We start from the raw sequence: 21,739 nt of genomic DNA, 5'->3' as shown, positions 1-21,739 counted from the left end.
CTCTTGAACATCACTGTGTGGTTCTACAGGTGCTGGCGCTGGCACGAGCAATAGAGCAGCTGGAGAGTACAAGGAGCAGCTGTAGATTGGAAAGAAGAGAACTACTTCTGGTGGTGACGCTGCTGACATAGGCTGGTTTAAATTATTTGTGAAGTAACAGCCTAAGTTATTGTATCGGGTAGGAGGCAGAAGATTGCAGTGAAATTATGATCACGCTACTGTTTTGAAGTAGCAGCTGTTCCGTGTGGTTTGTAGATCTCCAGGCCTTATTTGTTCATGTTGTGTGTTCTGTGCTAGCCATGGATAGTCCAAGTTTGTATCTGCTTAAAAAAAGCAGGAGAAGAGGAAGAGAGCCACTTCAGATCTGCTTTGTTTCTGAATAAATTATGCTATTTCATTTACATTTACTGTGGAAAAAAAAATACTGCTTTTAAATGCTTACTTTGTTTTCCACTGCAAAATATGTTAATGAAAATCGTCTACTTCTCAAACCCATTCTAGAGTAATGAGAATGATCTCTTTTTATTTTTAGCACCAAAGGGAATTCTCCATCTCTCTCCTGATGTCTACCAAGAGATGGAAGCCAGCCGCAACAAATCAGCCCCTGGTACCACTGTAAGCTATTTGTCCTCCAAAGAAATGAGCCAGACTTCTAGCTCTTTCTTCAGCATATCTCCTACAACAAATAGCACAGCTACAATTGCCAGGGAACTTCTCATGAATGGAACGTCCCCAACTGCCGAAGCCATAGGTCTAAAAGGAATATCTCCTGCTTCCCCCTGTTCTACAGTGCAGCCTTCAAAACAGCTGGAGTATTTGGCAAGGATTCAAGGCTTTCAGGTATGGGAGGGGGAAAATGAAGCTCTTCAGCCAGAATCATAGCATTGCTCTCAAAATTTCACTCTTGCCCTCTTCAGTGTGGGCATGCATGTAACTTATCTTGTAAAATTAGCTGGTGTCCAAGGCAGTTTCTGGGTCCAGGAAATACAACCCTGCACCAATACACATGCCCTTCCTTCTCTTTTTTTGCTCCTTCCTTCTTTCCATTCACTTTACTGTAGGCCATTTTTCTCTGCTTATTTTCCTTAAATAATTACAGGCTGAAATTATGCTTTTTACTTGCACTTCTTTGAGACTCTTCACCTCTTGGCATTAGAAGCTTTACATACTGCTCTGGCATTGGTTTCTCTCTTTGCCTCTGATCCAGAAGGTACAAACGCACCACCTTAACTTTGCGTTTGTCTTCTGGGATAGGTCATTAAAGCTGTTATTCTGCTTCCCACCCTGCACCTCTTAGTTGTAACCTGTAGAATGACATTTTGATCAGAAGGTGCAGCCTGGGAGCAGACCTGGTGTCAGAGCAATGCAGAATGTTTTTGACATCACAGTCAATACTAGAGAATGTAAGATGTACTGTGCTGGGTCAGCGCTTGAATCACTTCAGCACTGATGACCTGTATCCAGCAATGGCAAATGCCCTGCATTTCGTAGGACAGTGGCAGCTTCTGTAGTACATCAGTCATTGCTGCAATGTGGAAGATGGGGAAAGGAAGCCTCTTCGCAATCACCGTTACATGCAAATTACATGTGTGTATGGATAGTAGCTTGTTTTACTGTGTTGCAGCATCAGAGGATAGGACCAGCTATGTAGAAATATTCTTTTTCCTGTTGTAGGTTTTTGGTTTGGGTTTGTATTTTTTCCTTTCCAGAGTTGTGAATTTGTTTCATTTGAAAAGTGGGGTTTGTATGTTCTAGCATATGTAATTTGATCATGTAAACCAAATTCTGGAAATGAGAGTTTTCTGTTAGAATTTTTGCATGACTGATAATGGTTTTCTTCATCAAAGCCCATGTAATTTACTAAGTGTGCAGTTGTTGAAAGTGATTTAAAAGAGGCTGCTAGTATTTGATAAATAGTGTCAGATGTTCTGTTGGCATAAGCAGCAGTTAAATTACATTTGTGCACATCAGACATTACCAGTTGTGGATTTGACCTAACACTGTTTCTGTCTAAAATATACATTCAGCTTTCCTTTGGTCTTCATTTTTAAAATGTCTTTTTTTATTCATTAGTTTGAATATCCCTTAATGCAAGAAACGGTAAAGTCTTAGCCTCACTGTAGTAGAGTTAAGCTGCTAATAGGAAATCAGTTTTCCCGAGTTCCATTTGTTACCTGCTTGCAGTAGAAACAAATGGATTCCGATGAAAAGAAATTCAAACCGTGGAGTTTTCACTGCTCTCCTCAGATTGCCTGTGTCTACTAGTAACATGTCATTTTCATAGAACCAATGCACAATTTATGTTACTGTTTTGATTCCTACTTGCCTGAAGTATGTGGTTACTGTAAAATGATTAGTTGTGTTTGTCCTGGTTTTTTTCATGCTTTGATTCTAGATGCTTATGTAGAATTTGTTTTTAAAGGGTCCTACCTTGAGCCAAAAAATATAATCCGTTTCATCCGTAAACTAGACTACTACTTTTTACTTGGCTCTGACACAAATCAAGAAGTTTGGTAGAGAATCTCAGTTACTAACGTCTACCCACTGTGTCTGTAACTGATGGCTTTCAATCATCTTAGCATGTTTTTTAACACCTGGCTTGAATAAGCCTGGTATCTCTGCCACTGTTGGGTGGCTGAGCCGAGGTGGAGCAGTGAACAGAATCTCTGTGGGAAATGGCTCGGTGGCCTGTCAGGTGCATATCACAGTTCTTTTCACCATTTCAGCCTAGAAAGGTCTTTGTGTTTAAGTTTAAAAGCTGATTTCTTTACAGGTTAACTTTCTCAGGCATACTTACCAAGCAGAAAACTACTGCATTTGCAAACAGCTATCTTGTTTCATGTTTTTTGAGTGACCCAAAATGATTTTAAAATTGTTAGCATGTGTTTGTATTCTGGTCTGGATGATAAACATAGTTTTGTCTTTCATTGAAGAACGTATACATTCTGTTCTGTTACAATGTATTTTTGAATTTTTTAAAAAATCAATAAATACTCATATGATGTTTCATTTGTAAATGTAAAAAAAAAATGTTATTTGCTTATTTGAATGGGGTTTTGAATTTCTTTTAGCCGCAGGGGACACGTCTTTAAAATGTGGTTATTTAATTTAAATTTTAATTTAAATTCTTCCAAACTGTTTGTATATGATCTCAGCCATGTTCTGTTGTAAGCCCTTAAGAGTTATTGGGACCAATGTATGAAAAAGTACTAAAAATATATATATTTTATGTTTTGTGGCTTATTATTCTAAACATATTTGTGATTGATAAGCAGCAGCTCAGTGTCACTGAAAAACGGGTGTTTAGCTTGGATACTCTGAAGGCTCAGGCTTCAGGTTACCAGTGATGATTAAATACAAATACCTTGAGCAAGCCTTTACGAACTCTGAATAAAGCATTTTTGGTGCTTTCTTCATATTTATGGATACGGTCTACTAGATAATTGTTTTGCAGACTTTGCCTGGAGATTGTTTAAAGGAAAATTCAGCTTTGGTAAAATGGTTATTTTTAAGTGACTATGTGGTATTTTTGCCATTGTTTTGTAACTAGATTAGGAAAGTTACAGTTATTTTTGCTGACAGTTTAAGTGCAGTCAATTATTTACAAAGTTACAGTTATTTTTGCTGCCAGCTTAAGTGCAGTCGATTATTTACAAAGTTTTTTTAAATGGAAATATTTAGAGCAGCTATCTACACATGAATAATTTGACCCTTCAGTTTTTACTGAGGTAGAACTCAAGTTGCAGGTAGTCCAGTAGGAGATTCCACCAGGAGTTTCAAAGAAGCAAAATCATACATTTTAAGAAGCCATGATTTAGTGTCCATGGTCTGTCCCAGTATGTGTCTGCAGCCATACTTGGCTTGCTGCATTGGCAGGTCTTAGGTATCTTAACTTTTTCCCTAGTGGCTACATAATAAAACCTCACACAGGATATAGTTTCTCTGTGATGTATTTCTTTGATTGTGATGGTAATGCAATTTATGTAATTTTTCCCCCCCCTCCACATTTGTTTAGTGATTGACTGTGCCATTTATACATTGATGAATTTAAATGTTGTATTGTTGAGTGTTTCTGAATGTTTCTCATTTCTCTAACCAGTAGTGTAAGCATACATTTCTGAGTGACTGCACACACAGAAGTCCTGCTGGACACTCTAGAGTCAGTTTTATTTGCAGCACACACAATTCAGCTTGTGGTTTTGAATTGCTGGCAGAGATGGCCTAAACTAAATTTCCAGACTTTGTATGAGGATTGACTTTGAGCTCAAACTTTCCCTTACAGTGGCCTTAAACAAACACTCATTTTGCTTTGTTGGAGGTTGGATTTAGAAATCAGTCTAGGGTTGCTTGCATCTCACTCCTGAGATACATTTTTGAGGAAAAATTCAGCCTTTAGTGAATTTCAAGGAAAGAGCTATAGTTTTGGTCAGGTCTGTGTGTAATTGAAAATTTCTTGGAGCAGGTAAAATCTTAAAAATCACCTAAATGCCATTTTCAAAATTGATGGAGGCACTGAGAGTGCTACTTCCAAGTCATTTAGAGGTATATAATAAAACTAAGAAGTTAGAAGCTTCTTGGGATTTTTGTTAACACTTATGCAGATTAGGTACCTGACTTCCAGTTCACTTGTAGGCCTGGTCACCCTACCCAGCATTTTGCAAGTTTGGGCTGTTGTCCTGCACTGGGAACTCATTGCCTGAAGTCAGTCATACCTTGGAAACTTCTGCCCTGTACCATGTTGTCTGATGCAGATGTATCCACACCATGCAAGAGTTCTTCACGTGCTGTGGATCATCATTCTGGTGTGACTGATAATGTTACTTCCCTGGGTGTTTACTTGCTGCTTTTGCTGGAGGATATACTCAAAACAAGGGGCAAGTCTGACTTTTTAAGGCTTGTCCTAGTAGTTGAGAGCCATTGGTTATAGCTTGGGCTATGCTGTGACCCTTTCCTGGTGTCTCAGATTTAGCTGTGGCTCCTGACGAGTGCAGCACCACAGAACTGGCACCCAGCTTCCCAAGTTAGGGACGGTGGGTGACCTTTGCATCCATCCCACTTGAGCTGGTGAAGGTTTGTGAATCCCAAACCTGTTTTTACCCAAGATCTCTTTCTCTTAAACTGATGTTAAATTTACTGTCAGAACTTGTGGATGGTGTTTGTGATAGTTAAATCGTTCCTGGACTTTTTAATAAGGAGGAATTGGGGGCCTGAAACCCTTTCTCCAGCAAATCTTCTAGATACAGTCACGAAAATCAGACCTTAGTTCAGTGGGAATTTTTAATACGAAAGGCATGAGTAAAGGATTTAGTGTTAAGCCTGAAGAAGGTAATTGGATTCTAAATTATTATCATCGCAACTTTGGCATCTTGAAATTTGGTGCAATTGCCTTTATTCCTTCATTAATATTTTGTGTCCAAGCATGCCAAATCATTGATGATGGATGAAATAACAATTTAATGTTATTTCATGTTATGAATCCAGAAGTTCTTTCCCAAAGCAGGTAAAAATTAGGAAGTGTTGCTTACTTAGTTAAATTAAAGTTCATTGGACTTCGCCAGATGGAAGCAGCTTTCCTTTCCTCGTTCATTACTTGACCTAGTGAAATAGACATACTTCATCTTCAAGAGTTCCCTGGGACTATTGACATTAGCTATTTCCTGTCTTCTTTCTTAACCTCTGAAGCTGGTTTTTACCTCAGTGAAAGCAACATCTTGTCACTTTTCTATCTTTTTCTCTTCACATAGCAAGCAGGTGTTGCTTTGTGGGTTTGATTGAGGTTTTTTTTGTTTTGTTTTGGTTATAATTGAAGTTTTATTTGCCTTTGCCAGCACACCAGGATATTTCTTTTTAATGACCTTCAGTATAACTTAGGACTGGAGAACTAAGGCCACACAGTTTACATGTACAAACTGTTGTATCTCTGAAGGCAACAGAGTGACACACCAGTTATGGATTTGGACAACAGAACTGCACTTAAAGTTTACATAAACTTGTCACATTCACAAAAAAGCCATGATAGATAAGAAGGAGAAGGCTACTGTGGGGAATGGTTGAACCATGACAGTTACATCAAGATATTTACCAGTCTTTTGAGCTCTTGAAAAGAGGAATCTTTGAATTAACTATAAAAATTGTAAGAATTCATTGGTACAGATTGCAAGGTTTGGGAGAAAAACAATCAGGGAAAGAACTCCAAGCATTCCCCATTAACTTCAGATTCAAATAGCTACAGTAAAGGGGCTTATGAGACTTTTTTTATTGTTCTAGTGAGTAGAAGAGAGGTGAAGCATTCTGAAAAGTGCGCAGTATTGCATCTCTCTCATCAGAGAGTCTCTGCTAAGGAGGCTGATGGGAAGAAATGAAAACAGACTAACAAGAATGCTGTGGTGGAGGTGGAAGCTTCAATAGAGGGCTTTGAAGCAGCACATTAAAATGTAGTTTCTGTGGTTTCCCAGAAAATCAGTGGGCATTTCCTGTCTCTGGGTCTCTGATGGACTATAGAGTACCTGCACATCCCAAATGTTCTGTCTCAGTTTTTACAACACATTATCTTCTTTCTTCTTTATTATTGTTTTATTTTCCATTCCTCTGTTAGGCTAGAAAGCAGAACCTTCTCTTAGCTACTTTCAGCCTTTGTTGTGGCTTGCTGCTTTGCATGAAGTGGCCTCCATGTATTCATCTCCATTCTTTCTCAGTAGTTATCTTCTGAGTCTACATTCACAAATCTGTAGTTAGAAATGTAATTGTTTTTGTGGTGATTGTGATCAAGTGATCATTTGCTTAGGGGTGAAATGGAGCTGAGATGGGGTAAACTGTATAAAATCTAAACTACTTCTCATGAATGTCTGCTGTGATTTTCTCCTGATTCCCTCAAATCACTTTTGAGGAGAAAAAAAAAGTGTAAAATGTTACTGTGTTTTTGAGGGGAGGGTTCTATCTGCTGAATCTATGATAATGAACATAGTAGTAATGATGTGTTAGTGGTCTGAGAGAGGGTATTTTCAAAGTCCTGCAGATGAGTGAATCAAAATATATACTTCAGCAAGTGTCCAGCTAAAGCCAATGAGGAAGAGTGTAAGAAATGCTAAAAACTAGAATGTAGATGTAAATGATACTGTTCTGTTCTTGAATATGTCAGCTGCATAAAGGTTTATGGGCACTGTCAACTTGGGACTGGAATCCCAGCAAATGAGCTAGTAATGGTGACCACTAAAATCTCATTGTTCAATCAAATAAAAAAAAAAAACCAATAGCAACATCAAAAACAATAACTAAAGGAAGCTTTTTAATTAATAACATCAGGCTTCCTAGTACCATTTATGTAAAATTATTTGAAGTCTAACACTTTTTATGTAAATGCTTTTTTGAAGGATATCTTGCTTCCAAAAATCCCAACTAATTAGGATATTGGAAAATAATTTATTTTTTTTTATAAAGTTAGGTCATAGTTTAGGAGTGATGCTCTCAAAGCACATAGTGCTTTATCAACATTTGGGGTCAACTGCATTACCCTTGTAATTTTGTGTGTGTGACTGTACAGTGAGTTCCCCACTCAAGTCACTGGAGACTTCTTTACCAACAGGAGTGAGCAGACTGGAAATATTAAGAGGTGATTGTAACATTGTGGTCAGATGATTAACCTTAATGTTAAAGGACAGTGGGAATTAGTGACATTTATATTTAAAAATAAGTACTCATAAAGCTCTTGAAGCAGCTCAAAGTGACTGTTACTGTGTGTTATCAATACCTGCTTCTGCCAAACAAGCTGTGGAATCAGGCCTTTGATTCCTGCTCAGGTGCCTTGGGTCTTAGCCAAGTTTACTAGCACTGTACCTGCCCATTGGTCAGATCAGTTTCTGTAAAATGATGTGTGAAATGATGTTGTGCTCTGTCCTTACTGAAAATACTGAAATCTGGTCTTTTGCAGAAGGGTATTATCTTCCTGTGTGCTTCTACTGTGCCATGCTTAATGGCCAGTGTAATAATTTCAATGGCAATGTTTGTCTCTGTAAACAGAGATTAGTTAATGCTTGCTTCTCTCTTCTCTTCGACAACCTTGATAATGAAGAAGAGTGTACCTGAAAACATATTTCCATCTATGCTGTTGCTAGGAAATTATTTTACACCCAAACAACTTTCTGTCTTCAAGCTAACCAAGTTCCTCTCATCTCAGTCAGTTGCTCAGTGTGATAGTCAAGACAAGTTCCTTTGTACTCTTGAAAGCCTTTGAAAATATGGTTGCTTGCTTTGCATGTGCACCACAGGACTCTGTCCTTATAAATACAAGCCTGGCTTAAGGTTAACAGATGAAAAGGAACCAGTAAGCACCTTACAGTACTGGTTATTCCATAAACTGTTGTAACATCAGTGGTGTTAGCTGCTTTTTGCTTAATTAGAACTGAACGTTATATCTGGAAGTAGGATGGAGCTGGGTCTCCCTGGCTTGACTGAACATAGTATATGGCCAAACTTTCCAGATCTCCTGCGTCACTAAAACTGCAGCTCTGAATTCAGAGACTAAATAGCATGAAAAAAAAGAATATACAAGCTTCTTTGGCTCAGATGATAAAGTTGTTTGGCAATTAGAAATTTTGTGTTTTCTCTTTGGGAACTGTATAAAGTAACTTTTTTCATATGCTTTTATAGATGTTGAGTGTCTGCCTTACTTTAGTCAGTAATGTAAAATAGGCCCACAGTGACAATGCCATTAGTCTGCTGGTTGTTACCAATTTTGGTACAGTGATGGTTTGTTTCTTAGTCTAAACCATAGGGCTGTATTTTAATGAAGATTTAAGGCCACAATACAGCTGTATTAAAACTCTGTAAGAGAGGAGCATGTTGGAATTGCTAAAGATTTACTGCTGAACTGTCAGTCTTTAAGCTACCGAGTGTCTTTACCCTTCCGTGCAGTAGCTACGGTGGAAACTTGGCGCACTGCTGTGAAGCAGACACGGCGATTAATGAACCTGAGGTGTGCTAATCAAACATATGTTTTCTTGACACAATGATTGTGTTATATATCACATCCAAATGTACAGGCCTTTATCTTTCCTTAATGATCTAGCAAGGGGGCTTTTTTAAATGCGGGTGTTTTTCATGCACTCCTTAGATTTGTTCCACAGGGGGTGGCCATTAAAAACATCTGACGGGCATGCAGTTAGCCAGCTCCCTGCTGAGATTAGTAAAATACTATATTTAGTAATCGCACTACATCAAGGAACTCCAACATTGCAGGAAACAGTTTGATTCAATGCTTTTTTTCTGATTTTTTGAAAAATTTTTTCTTGTATGTCTTATTTTTTCATCTGGGACAATTATTTTCTTCTCCACTTTGTTTTTTGTATCTATGCTTCAACATTTTGTAAAAGACTTTGGTCATGCAAATGGATTTTTTCTCTTTTTTTAAATTTTTTTGTCAGTATTTACAAATAAAATCTATGGAATTGTAAAGCAAGTAGAATACAAAGTGGAATCTCTCTCATGCTGCTCCATGTTTGAGGAGTCTAATATAGTATTTGTTAGGAAAGCTCCATCGATACTACAAGGACTCAACGCTTTTAAGTACTCAAATACTTTAGTGTGAAAGCTCCTAAAATTGAGAAAATGGTTGAAATGTTTGTATTTTTTGTTTAGTTTATATGTTTTATATTTAGTTTATTTTCACACCAGAAGTATGTTTTCAACAACAAATATGCATGAAGTTTGAGCTCAAACAAACAGAATAGTTACTTTTTTTTTAAGTAGATGACATTGCTAGAACAATAGATGAGCAACAGAAAGAGGAAGATAAAAGACAAAAATGGAAAAGACAAGTATTTCACCAGGAAGCTCAAGAAAGAAAAAGGTTTCATCAGACTCTTGTCCAAGTCAAAAGTGCTATTTTAATGTCTGATTTTGAAGCCCACTCAGGTTTGCTTGTTGCTGTAAATCCAGAGCAACCTGTGTCAAATCTTGGAAATTCTTTTGTAAATTCAGAGCTAAATTGGGTGCTTTCCCTTTAAGGGGCAGATTTAAAGGAATACCATCCTTTGTTCTAACAAAATAGTCTGGGCATGTCAATCCAGAAGATTTGTGCATTGCTGAAGATAATGGCATTTTATTACCTAGTTTATTTCTGTCTAGCATTCTAAGACTCCTGCTGATGCTTTGAGTCAGAGTAGTTTTTGGTTTGGAAACGTGAACTCCAATGTCACAGATGACTTCTTTCTTTTGGTAATCCATATTATTTTGTTCAGTTAATGAATTTTCAAGAAAGAAACTGTTTGGCCAGACAGAAAGTTGTATTTCAGGCTGTGAACATCTAAGCAGCAGTGTGTGAAAACAGTAGCCTTTATTTTTGTGCCCCCTCAGTCACTTGTTAATGCACAGTTAGCTCATTTCTAACAGTAGTTCAGCATATAGTTAAGCTTAATTTCTGTGTGGTAGTATAACAGGTCCCTCAGCTTCCTCAGTTGTGAGTTGGTAAACCAAAACCCTTGTTCATGTAAAGGGTTGAATGTTTGAATGCAGAGGTGCCCACTGAAGACCAGCAGACCACCCTGTGCCTGAAGTTAGGGACATTGTATTTGCAGAATAATTTATGCAGACTAACTATGGCCATTATCTGAAATTGTGTATTGATCCAGTGGGTTAAAGTAGGTTATTTTAAGACAAATTCAGTGATATTTTTACAGTTTCTATCAGAACACTTGCACATAGGGAAGGGCATTATAGTAAAGCTAGATTTAAGAGACATTTTAATGTAAATATGAAAGAAATGGAAACTTTCCTGCTTATGGAGCAGCATTATAATAAAAGTAACCTTCAATGTAACTTCTTACACAGTTCTGTGCAATGTGATTTAGTTTTTCCTTTATAAAATAACATAGAAGGTTGAGAATTTTGTCTATGCTATTCCACATTCAGTTGTAACATTGTAAACATTCATCTTACATCTTTCTTTATGTGAAGCTATAAATGTCCATCAAAATATTTGCATCTCTTCAGTAATTTAAAATATTAAAAACAAGGGCCAAATTTCAACATAGTTTTCAAATAGTTTCAGCCCCTTGCATGCACTTCTATATACATACCCCAGTTAGTAGTACCCCTCTACACATACTCATACCATGCAGCTTGTTCCTGACTGAAGCCATTTGTGGAAAGGATATACAGTTGCACCTCCTGAGATATTGAACATGAAAGCATATGTGTATGAGTAAATCCATGGTATGTGCTCATGGAAAAAATGGTTTCTGGAATTTATTTTATTATTTTGATGCCTGGGATGCACTTTGCGTTTTACACATGGAGGTTTCGTGCCCTGCCTACACAGCACCACGGAGTGATGTGTTTGGGATTCCTGAACTGCTTAGACATTGTTTTTTTTCAGGTACTCTGGGTGTATAGTTACCCAAGAGAGCAACTAGCAGTGCTGTGTGCTTTTCCCGGTAAATGAGCAGACTCCGTCAGAGTTACTGCCAGGATCTTGTTGCTGTGACACTGCTTTGTGCTGTGTAGATGTACCTTGGAGGAGAATTACATGTAAATCACTCAAAATAGTCTGAAACTGGACTCTTGCATTTTACTCAAAAACTTGCACAACCCTTACTACAGACATCAGTATTCTGGTCATGATTTCCTAACCAGATCCTAAGGCTGTTCTATAAAAACTCTGCTAATATGGTATCCAAATAAAACGTACTGAACTTTAATAAGTGAAATTTAATTGCTGTTTAATCCTTAAAATGCATGGACGTAATTTCTGAGTGTCCCTTAATTACAAGAAAATAAAAGCCTGAAAATTAGGCCTGGATATAGATTGAAAATATTTTCATAACTCTTTTATTTTTACCTCCATAATATATGGAAAGGGAAAATGAGCTTGTGGTTAGGCCAGAGGTCTTAATGATGGGTTATAGTCCCAGCACTGCCATTCATTCCTGCCAGTGCCAGGTGAATTTAGATGAGTCGTTTAATGTCTGTCCATGAAGTGTCCTTACCTGCCTAACAGAGTTATTGCCAAGATGAGCTCTAGTTAAGCACTCTTGACTCTTAAGGCACTGAGGAACTTAAAAAAGTATTACTGTCCTCATGAATCTTAATAATGGCCACATAATCACTGTTGGAAAACTTGGTCAGTCCTCAGTCACCCCTCCTTACAGACACTGTGTCAAGTATTTGCTGTGCATTCATGTTCCCCTGCCTTAGATGCTGTGATAGTTACTCTTAAACCCGTTTTGTAGACATTCAGGTTCCTCCCATGCTTAGTCATAGTAGCATGTACATATAAACTGAATCTTTGCAACATACTACTGGCCAAAAACCTGGAAGCATCTGCTGCTATTTAGACTATTTGGTAACTATCTGACTACTGCCCTTCCTTTAGGAGTGCCTCTTTTGGACATTCTGCTCAAATGCGTAAATACCTGGCACTCTTTGCTGCCAAAAAATTCCCAAACCCTCAAACTTTTGACTATAAATCAAATTTGAAGAAGAAAAGAATTAAATAGTTTGAGAATGTAGTATCTGGACTGATAAATAACAAAACAGGATTACTGGGAAATTGCACATACGTGTGCCAAATGTAGAAGAAATCTGGATGTCTCTGGTGACTGCACAGATCTGTAGACTGGAGAGATTTTGATTGGGCAAAGTTTTATTCCATCCCCCATTCAAAAGCCAGTCTTCAAGTTTTTGTATCACTATTATTATAATTAACATAGAAGGTATTTATTTTGGTTCAGCTGAAGAATTTCAACAGGGCAGGAGATAATTAGAGGGCTGTTGTCTCAGAAATTGCAAAGTAGTGGCCCTGTTACATTCAAAGATGGCCAGAAGTGTGTAATGAAATTTCCTTGGGAAAGTTAAGCCTAGAAAGATACCAATATTCTGAATTTATTGCAGCTTCAATGCAGGACTCTAAAGAGGGCACGGATCAAATTTGCTATTGCAGATAAGTGTCATGTAATGCTACTCACAATTTTTCCTTTTAGTATCTCCTGTTCTTTCAGTTTGTTAGCCTTGCTTTGTTCTAGTGGATAGTAGTGAAGTGTAACCTTATTCATGTTATTAAAAATAGGCCTACAAACATGCCATGCAGTTCAGAAAGTGCCATTTTTCCATTTCTCCATATGTGCTGTGAGACATGCAATTTCCTCGGTCACTGGATTTTGCCCCTTTTGCTATGTTGTATTTGCAGTGCAGAATCATCCTCCTCAGCTTTTCAGCCCCATTTCTCCACATCTCATTCCCACAACACATACTCAGCAGAGTATCTAGCTTGCAACCAGATACCACAGTTGTGGAAGCTCAATTAGTCCTTGTCATAACAGTAGTCCCTGACATTTAGAGAACTTCAGTTTATATTTGCAAGCCAAATTTCATACCTTCGTACTTCTTTCGATTAATCAAAGTTAAACCATTGTATATGTGAAGGGGCCTCTTGTGGTTTCTAAGTAAGTAGTATGGCTTTTCTGGCAGAGAGCCACAAGTAATTTAGTAGGCACATACTGTGGGGGTTGAGAGGAAGAGAGACAGGGATAATCCAGAAAGCTTTAAGAAGGGCTGCGTGAAATCAGGATTTCTATGCACAGTACAAGAATTTTGCATTCTGTATCTTGCTTTTGACCACAGCAAAACTGTTTTGGTGTGTTGTCAGTAAAGTAATTCTGAAATACAGTGCCAACTTGTTTTTTCCTCTTGCTCAAACAGTTTTGCACTGGTTTTGCTTTAGCTGAAGTATTTCCAGTTTGCACCTGTGGCAAGGAAGAGTTAGGCACAGGGGATTTAGTATGCATGGTGTAAAATTAAGAATCATACACATCACTAAATCATTTCCACAGGAACAACTCTAATATGATTCCTAGTTGTTTTAGAAATAACAAAGTTTCATTTTGTAGCCTGAATGTCAAGATGAGGCTTTATCATTTAACTTTTGCCTGAGACCTATACAGCTGTAAATAGAAACTAACATAAAAGGTCTGTCTCCAGCAGAGCTGATCTCTCTTTCCATTTCTGACAGGGGTCACATAGCCAATGTAAATTACCACCATAAACCAAATTCCACCTCTCCTGTAGAACAAAGTGCTTGATCTGCCTGTCTAGAAGCCAGGAGCTACACAGAGAACTGTAATATTTCAATAGTTCAGCATGAGTGGCAACCTGTTCCTAATAATGAAACACTGGCAACATTCAATTTCATTTTGTCTCAACATATTAAAATCTATCTTTTCTTTAGGGAATTTTAAGTGCTATCTGAAAGGGACCTGAAGAGAAGGAAAATAATTCAAGTAGAAGCACAATCTTCTGTATTTCATCAAGATTCAGGTTCAACACATACATCTAGAAATCAGTAGGGAATGAATTACTCTTAGGAAAGGATAGGCTGGACACCTCAAGAAGAATGTGAATTCTTCTCCATTTTATCTGTTATTTTGAATTAATTACAGAGTCAAATCCAAATATGCAGCATTAGCCATGTCAAAAGAATTTTTAGTTAAACAGAATTACAATTGAAAAATTTAAACTACTATTGCCAAATGTTTGGAGGAATAATGATTTACATGAATGTTACATAACTAAGCTACAAAATACTGTTAAAAATGACATCTAGGCTTGAATTCAGTCTCAGAGGTCTCAGAAACTGAGGAACACAGCACTTCAAAAACTACCCAATAGACATACAAAGAAATTTGGCCCCAGTTCAGTATGGTGACTACCTAGAATATTTTACTCACGCCTTGTCTTATATTGAAGATGAATTCAATGTAAATGTTTGGAATTCTTCTTACAAACGTGTTGAAAAGGGACAGTATTTTAGCATGACTCCCTTGTACGAACCTGGTGTTTAGCAGATTACGTATGTTATTCTGTTATAGGTACACTACAGTGATAGACAAAATGGCAAAGAGTGTATGACCTGTTTGACACTGATTCCTGTGCAGATGACTTTCCAAGGTATCGGAAGCTCCATTGAAGCCAGCCATGACCAGGTATAAATACCTTCACCCCACACTCTTGTAATTTTATTAGTAGATAGTAAGGCCAGAATGTCACCATTAGTAGATTTTAAATTTACTTACACATTTTGTGGTTTTCGTATGGCATGTTCTTGTTACTGGGATTTGCCTGTCTTACCCTAGTAAAATCCTGACTAGATCTGAAGAGTGACCTGAAAAGGAGACAAAGCTATGTTGCCTTTTACATCTCTTTAAGAGATATTAGGAAAGCCAAAATACCTTTTTTTAGTTTTAAAGTCAGATGTGAGGTTTCTGCAAAGGTTTTGTTTCATTTTGAGTATATATCAGGTCTTGTCTATCCTATTTTTACTAAGTTTATGGGTAATCAGAAAAGCAGAGATGAAGCCATCATCTCTAACCATCATCTGTCACAAGAAGCTGGCATTTGAGAGGGAAAAGCGATTTTTAATCATACTGTGTAAAATTCCCATTTTGTTTGGCTGTTCTTAAAATGTTTAATTACATCTTCTGGTGAAAAGCCAGGAAAAGAAAAAAATCTCGAATCACTCTTCACCCTGCTGCTTCAAATAGGAACTGAGGGGGAATTCCATTCTAGTCTTCATGTCCTCCAACACTGTTATGTATAAAAGGAAGACAAGACTTTGATGCTCCAAAAGTTTTAAAAGGAGAAAAGAAACAAGTAGAAGAAAACTTGCCCCTTTCAGATCTTCAGTAGACTGGAAAAAGCATTGTTTTCATTTGTCTTCACAAGCCATCTTTAAATTGCACTGTGTTCACATCTACTGTTCATTTTGTCAGACTCTATGTAAGATTCTCTAAAAAGAAAGGAGAAGTCACCTCAAGAATGATCAGAATTCATTACTCTTGGGGAAAAGGTTCAGACATTCTTAGACATAATTGAGGTTGGTGGGTTTTATTTATTGGAAGTTTCTAAGCTAGTTGTTAACATAAACTAAGCCCATTAGTTATTTACATGGTAGCATGAGGATACTTCCTGTCCTTAAGTGTTTGGTGTTTTACAGTAATGGAGAGCTGTGGTAAGTCAGACTGTACCTCAACAGACATAATCCATTCAGTTCTCATTTCATCCAGCAACTTGTTTATGCTCTCCTAAAGTCAGTCCGTTTTTCTTTCAGTAAAGATGGCCTTTTAAAATTTAGTTATAACTCATATACACTATTTAGACATTTCAATGAATTTAAGGTGGTCCCTGTCAATTTGGTAACAACTACATTCTGGGCTACCAGCCAGCTTGGCCTTTGTCTTAGCATTTATTTAGGCTAGAGTATGATATGTAAACAGAAAAAAGACTTTGTAAGCAAAAAGCACATTTAAGCCATCTGAATAATTATATAAAGACATCTAAATGAAAAAGTGTTACTGAGCCTGCAAAGTCAAGCACCTAGAAATTAAGAAATTCCGGATTATATACAGCATGAGTTTGATTCCTGTTGTACCCATTTGGTGCTCCAAACTGGACATTCCTTCTGATAAGAAAAAAAAAAGAAAAGAAAAAATAAATAAAAAGGCATAAAATCACACACATAGAGATTATTTCATAGCATGTAGACAAATGGGTAGAATTAAGTTTTCTTGGGCCATTATGAAGCTAGAATTTCCCAATCTTACTTCAATTTGAAGTTTAAAAAAATATTCATCATTTGGTTTAGTTACGTAATTTTCCACAGGGTTCTTAAAAAGGAAAGAAAAATGTTTTGTCCTTGCATGAGGGGGTGGTTAATGCATTACTGAACCCACATCACTTGTGAAAAGATTTCATCTAAGCTGAGAGGAAAATAAAATAATTGTCTAAAAGCTAAGTGCCATTTAGTGGGTCACAAAGAAGATCCACAAACTGGTCAGGAGTCACAAGTTCTGCTCATCTCCTTCCTAAATACCAAAAGAATTCCACTTTGTGGGGAAGAGAGATGCTACCAACTGCTTGTATTTGATGAGGGAGATGGCAGGGCGGGATTGAAGCACTGTCATCACCTAAATAAATAGAGATAAATGAATCATTAACAAGTAAACATAAAGTGCATCAAGTATTTTTCAGGCACTGGAATTAATTAATGACAAAATTGGAGTTCTTAATGGACCAACTTGAAAGGAAAAACAACTTTTCATTCTTGTTCCTGTGTGATTGGTATTATTTTGCTTGTTTTTCTACAATTTTCCTCTCAGCGGGTTTAATGGATACTCTTATTCTTAAAAAAATAGCAGGCAGAAAGGCTGTGCCTGTATCAAGATGAATTTTCTACATTTTGAAGTTTCAAATGAAATAAGTGCATGACAGCCATATGCTATAAAACTTAAATTCTAGAAGCTCTTCTTAAACTTGTGTCATCTGTTACTTTTAAGTTACTCTTTTGGTTTTGATGATAATTAGGATGTGCTAGTCACCTGGAAGCCTGTGATGTCAGTGGAGGCATGTTGATATGTGTCAGCTGTGAGGCCTGACATAGTTTTACTTCAGGATCTGTCCACTTCTGTGCTTATGAAGATAGTTTTTCTCGTATTCATTCTAAAATATAGTTTCTATAGTTTCTCTAATTGCTGGCATTTTTTTTTTAAATGGAAAACTATCCGGCTGAGACTCTAGAATAACAGTTTATGGGAAAACAGTGGAATCTGTGTGGGATAATATCTAATAAAAAACCTGTATACTAGACATGTCAACTACATAGTGGCAGAAGAACCACAGCTGACCACTTACCTTGATGAAAAAAAGAAACAGAAATGAAAAAGAAGAAAAAAAGACAAGTTCCAGGTGGCATTCCCAGCACTATAGTCTACCTTTTAGATTGGACTTGTCTTTTGAAGTGTATCTCTTTCCTTACATCCAGTAGGAGATTTTTTGCCCAGCAGATTACCAGTGTGGTTACAATCCTGCATAAGTATTATCTTGCTTTTTCAAATATGCCAAGACTTGACACAGCAGTTTCTCAAGTCACTTGTTCTTTCCTATACTCTGTAGGGAGTTTTCATTCTTTAGATTGGTTTAGCTTATGATTTTAATGAGTTTAAATTCTTTCCCTTTTTTTCCCTACATGTTTCATTTGAGCAATTTCAGATTACAATAAACATCTCCTAGTGGTACACTAATTAGTGTGTACTTCAAATGTCTGATTGACAAGACATATCTCATTTGGTCATGAAGCAGTGTTGTAGAAGCAACTGTTGGTCTTTCATTTTTCTTTTGGCAAACAGTAAAAACCAGAAACATTCCCAAAGTAGCACTGCAGTCTAGCCTGCCACATATTTTCTTGGGTTTTGCATTCAGGTATGCTAGCCTCTTTGGTAGAAATTTTGTGGGGTTTAGAATATTTTTTTCTGAATTGTTTATTTTTGTGTTTTCTGTTTCCCAATATCTGAGCACACATATAAATTTCTCCTTGATGGGCACTGTTCTTTGTTTGTTTTGTTTTTATTGTTTTTTGGGGGATATTTTCTGTAGAATTTAGATACAAGCAGCTTTTAGTTAAAGTGGTCATCGCTTTCTAGAGTCTTTTTCAAGCAAACCAGAGTTTGTCCCTAATGGTAATGAATCCTGGTATTTTTTTACCTTGCTGTAGGTCTGGAGACAACCTATTCTCAGGGTTTATGATGGGCTGTAGGCATACAGGGTGAATCTGAGGAATAGATTGAATGTGGATGATGTAAAGTAACAAACAGGAAGGAAGTCCTGGTAGTTGTTCCATTTGTGTCACTAAGAACATTTAAAGTGTGAGGAATGGGAGGCAGAAGAGGGGAAAAATTCCAAGATAGGAGGCTATTTAAGCTAAAATGGGTGGAATGGAGCAGAAAACTAAGAAAGTTCAGGAAAATGGAACAGTAAATGTCTAAAGGCCATGGGATGAAGGGAGTAAGTTAGAGCCAAGAGGAAGAGGGTGTTCACAAACCCTACCAAAAACTAATAAAGGCATCTTCTCTACTGCTTATTCTGAAAGTCTTAAGACAGTTCTGCCTGCTTCACTTCTCAAAGTGTTGAACACAGGGTGAATTGTTACCAGTACATAAAAATACCTTTCAGCTTTAGCAAACTGGGTTATATGAAGAGCTCTCTGAATTCTTCAGCAGCCATACCAAGAACTTTTAGTTAGAAGTGTAGTGCTATCAGAGCAAAGTCTTCAAGGAAACAAAGATTTCTGTTTTCCCTGAAGAATTCTAGTCAATACCATAAAGTTGTTAGAGTTGTACTTCGCTCAGCACAAAATTCTGGGCTCACTATAATGGTAGCTAGGTTAAATCTGATGGCCTGTGTTGTACAAGATGGTGTGTGACATAGTTTCAGTCTAAGAAATTACACTTCTGCTTCATCTTAAGCAAGCGTCAAATTCAGCTTCTATGTTTGAATGTATATTTTGGAAATTTTCAATATTGCCACCTTTAGTGTCTTTGCAATAATTGCTGTTTTTCTGAATGCTTCAACTCTGAGTGACTGTAGAGCTCTGCTTCAGGGGTAGTATACCCCTGTGGTTGTCACAGCTGTGAAAAAAAACCCTGGAAAAAAACATCTTGGGTGCATTCTTAAGACTTGCTGAACAACAGGCAAATTAGAAGTGTGAAAATGGATTTTTTAAAATAAAATTACTTAAAAGTCAGTGCTGGTGTTGAGAAAGACCAGACTGGGCCCATTTTGAGATTTTTGAGTGCATGCCATGGAGTTCTCTGCCTGTACAACTGAATGTTTAAATGCCAGTAACATGATGTTCACTGGGGGGTGACCAGTTCTCTACTTAGATTTCAAGAAACAGCACACAGACCAGTGCATTTTCTTAAATTCTCATTACTTTAATACTTACAATATTGGAGGCTTTAATGTATGCATGGGTTTTGGAGCTGGCAATACTGCTTGTTTGTTTATTAGTGACTTCTGCTGTTTACTGCACCCAGTAGTCCCAGTGTGATGTGCTGTTAAAGTGATGACAATGAATTTTTAATGCTCATACCTTGAGTCTAGGCTGTCTTGTTTCCATCCATTATATCTATGTTGTATAGAACTCTATAAAATAGTCTATGTTTTTGGAACTCTCCTACACATTGCAATTCATATAACAGAATATTTCTAGGCAGATAACAATTGTGGAACATTATATATAATCTACCACTATTGCACATTTATTTTCAAGTATAAAAATAACGAGAAAGATAATCAGGGGCAGAACTTGTAGAAGTGGAAGTACTGCTGAGATAGACTTGGTAAGAGAGTGCAGCAGGGAGGGGCTGTACTGAAAGGAAGGTGCCACGCTCAGCAGTTTCAGGAATTACTGATGGGAAGCTTGACAGACAGCAGTGACAAGCCAACTCAAATACGATGTGCAGCAAACCATCATTGTTAGCCTGCAAAAAGGAATTTCTGGGCAGGCTTAAGAAATTATGGTGATGGCCAGAGGTGAGCAGCTCCTGACGTCACCAGAGTACAGTAAAGGTGGATGTCATTCTCTAAGTACAGAAGACCTTGGAGATGGTGAGAGGCTCAAGGGGAGGTGCTTGGAGCATCGAAACTTAAGGTTTAAGAAGAACTTTACCTTGTAAAAGCAAATACCTATGAAGGTCCACATCTCTGGATTTGTTATGGTTTGAGAATTGTTTGTAGAGCAGAAGGCAGCATCTAGGAAAGCCCAAAAAACTAATGGTGCGGTCAGTGAGTACACAGAGGGTAAGAATTTTTCCAATGCTGTAACCAGGAAAGATGAAAAGAGTTGGTTTTTTTGTTACCTTTCTACATGAGAAAAAAAAAAAAAAAAAAAAAGATTATTTACTGGACACTACATTAATTCCTGCTTTAAATTAATTTTGTTCTAAGACAAAATTAACATTTTCTAGATGTTCAGATTTACTTCACAGTGGGTATTTGTGTCCTAGACATGGCCAAAAAATAAGAAAATGATAGAATTTTCTTTAAAAAATTCATGTATTCATTTTTGTGGCTGGTGTTACATGGTTTGCTTGTCAGCTCATTTCTACGTGATACACTGTAAAAGGAGTTCTCATTTCTTTGGGATTGCTTCTTCAATAAAATGAGAAAAAATTATTTTGTCTCAGTAAAAATCTTCTAGGAGTTTTCCCAAAGCTTAGCAATTCTATCACAGCCCCTTAGGCATCAGAACTGCTACCTGATCATGTAAATACATCTCTTGCAATGAGGTCTCCTCCTGCCGGTGTGATCTGGCTGCCTGTTGCCATCTCCTTGACAGCTCCTTAACCTCAGGCTGGGTCAGGCATGACCACAGCTGAGTGCCTGGTGCTGTGAAAGACACCGTTCATGTGGGGCAGAAATAGAAACTGTTTCTGACGTATAGCACCACGCTTCACTCTTTTGTTGATGGAGTTGCACCTCTTCGGTTGATATTGCAGTCAGGTGTCATCCCATCAGGTTTTAGTTGGGCTCAGTAGGTTGTTGCCTGCTATTTGGTACTTCCTCATCTGCTGTGTTCCCCACAACTGTGTGTGGAAGCCTTAGTGCATTCTCTCCTTCATCTTCTGCTTCGCATTGTCTCAGTCTGGGTGTATGTGGTAGAACATTTGGTTTTCCCTGGCAGCTGCTGAAGTTTCCCTTGATGAGCTCGAGATCAAACATTTGTATTTGTTCAGGATGTGTAATCTTTCATTTTCAAAAGGTGAGTTACCAATTAACTGCCAAATGGGTGCAGAATATAAACCAATGCATGACTCTCTCCCTGCCAGACCCTTTCAGCACTCTCATTCAGGACTTCCTGAGTCACTTCCCAGTTTGACTGTCTCATGCTGAAGATGCAGAATAGGATTTGTCAGTG

General features: G+C 37.5%; 1 protein-coding gene across 3 annotated transcripts in view; it reads left to right on the top strand.

Moving 5' to 3' along the window:
* Positions 1–21,739, top strand: part of STAU2 (staufen double-stranded RNA binding protein 2) — a 148,672-nt gene that overhangs the window by 66,116 nt on the left and 60,817 nt on the right. For 2 of the 3 annotated variants that reach the window (XM_009995574.1, XM_009995573.1), the window contains exon 11: positions 533–840. In XM_009995574.1, coding sequence (XP_009993876.1) covers positions 533–840 — 308 coding nt within the window. Of the gene's footprint in view, positions 1–532; positions 841–14,858; positions 14,973–21,739 lie in introns of all 3 variants that reach the window. The other variant, XM_009995572.1, reaches the window with a different exon arrangement.

The sequence above is a fragment of the Chaetura pelagica genome, unplaced genomic scaffold, assembly GCF_000747805.2.
Source record: "Chaetura pelagica isolate M959 unplaced genomic scaffold, ChaPel_1.0 scaffold83, whole genome shotgun sequence".
Lineage (NCBI taxonomy): Eukaryota > Metazoa > Chordata > Aves > Apodiformes > Apodidae > Chaetura > Chaetura pelagica.
Note: the sequence above shows the minus strand (reverse complement) of the source record. Positions and strands in the feature narration are given on the sequence as shown.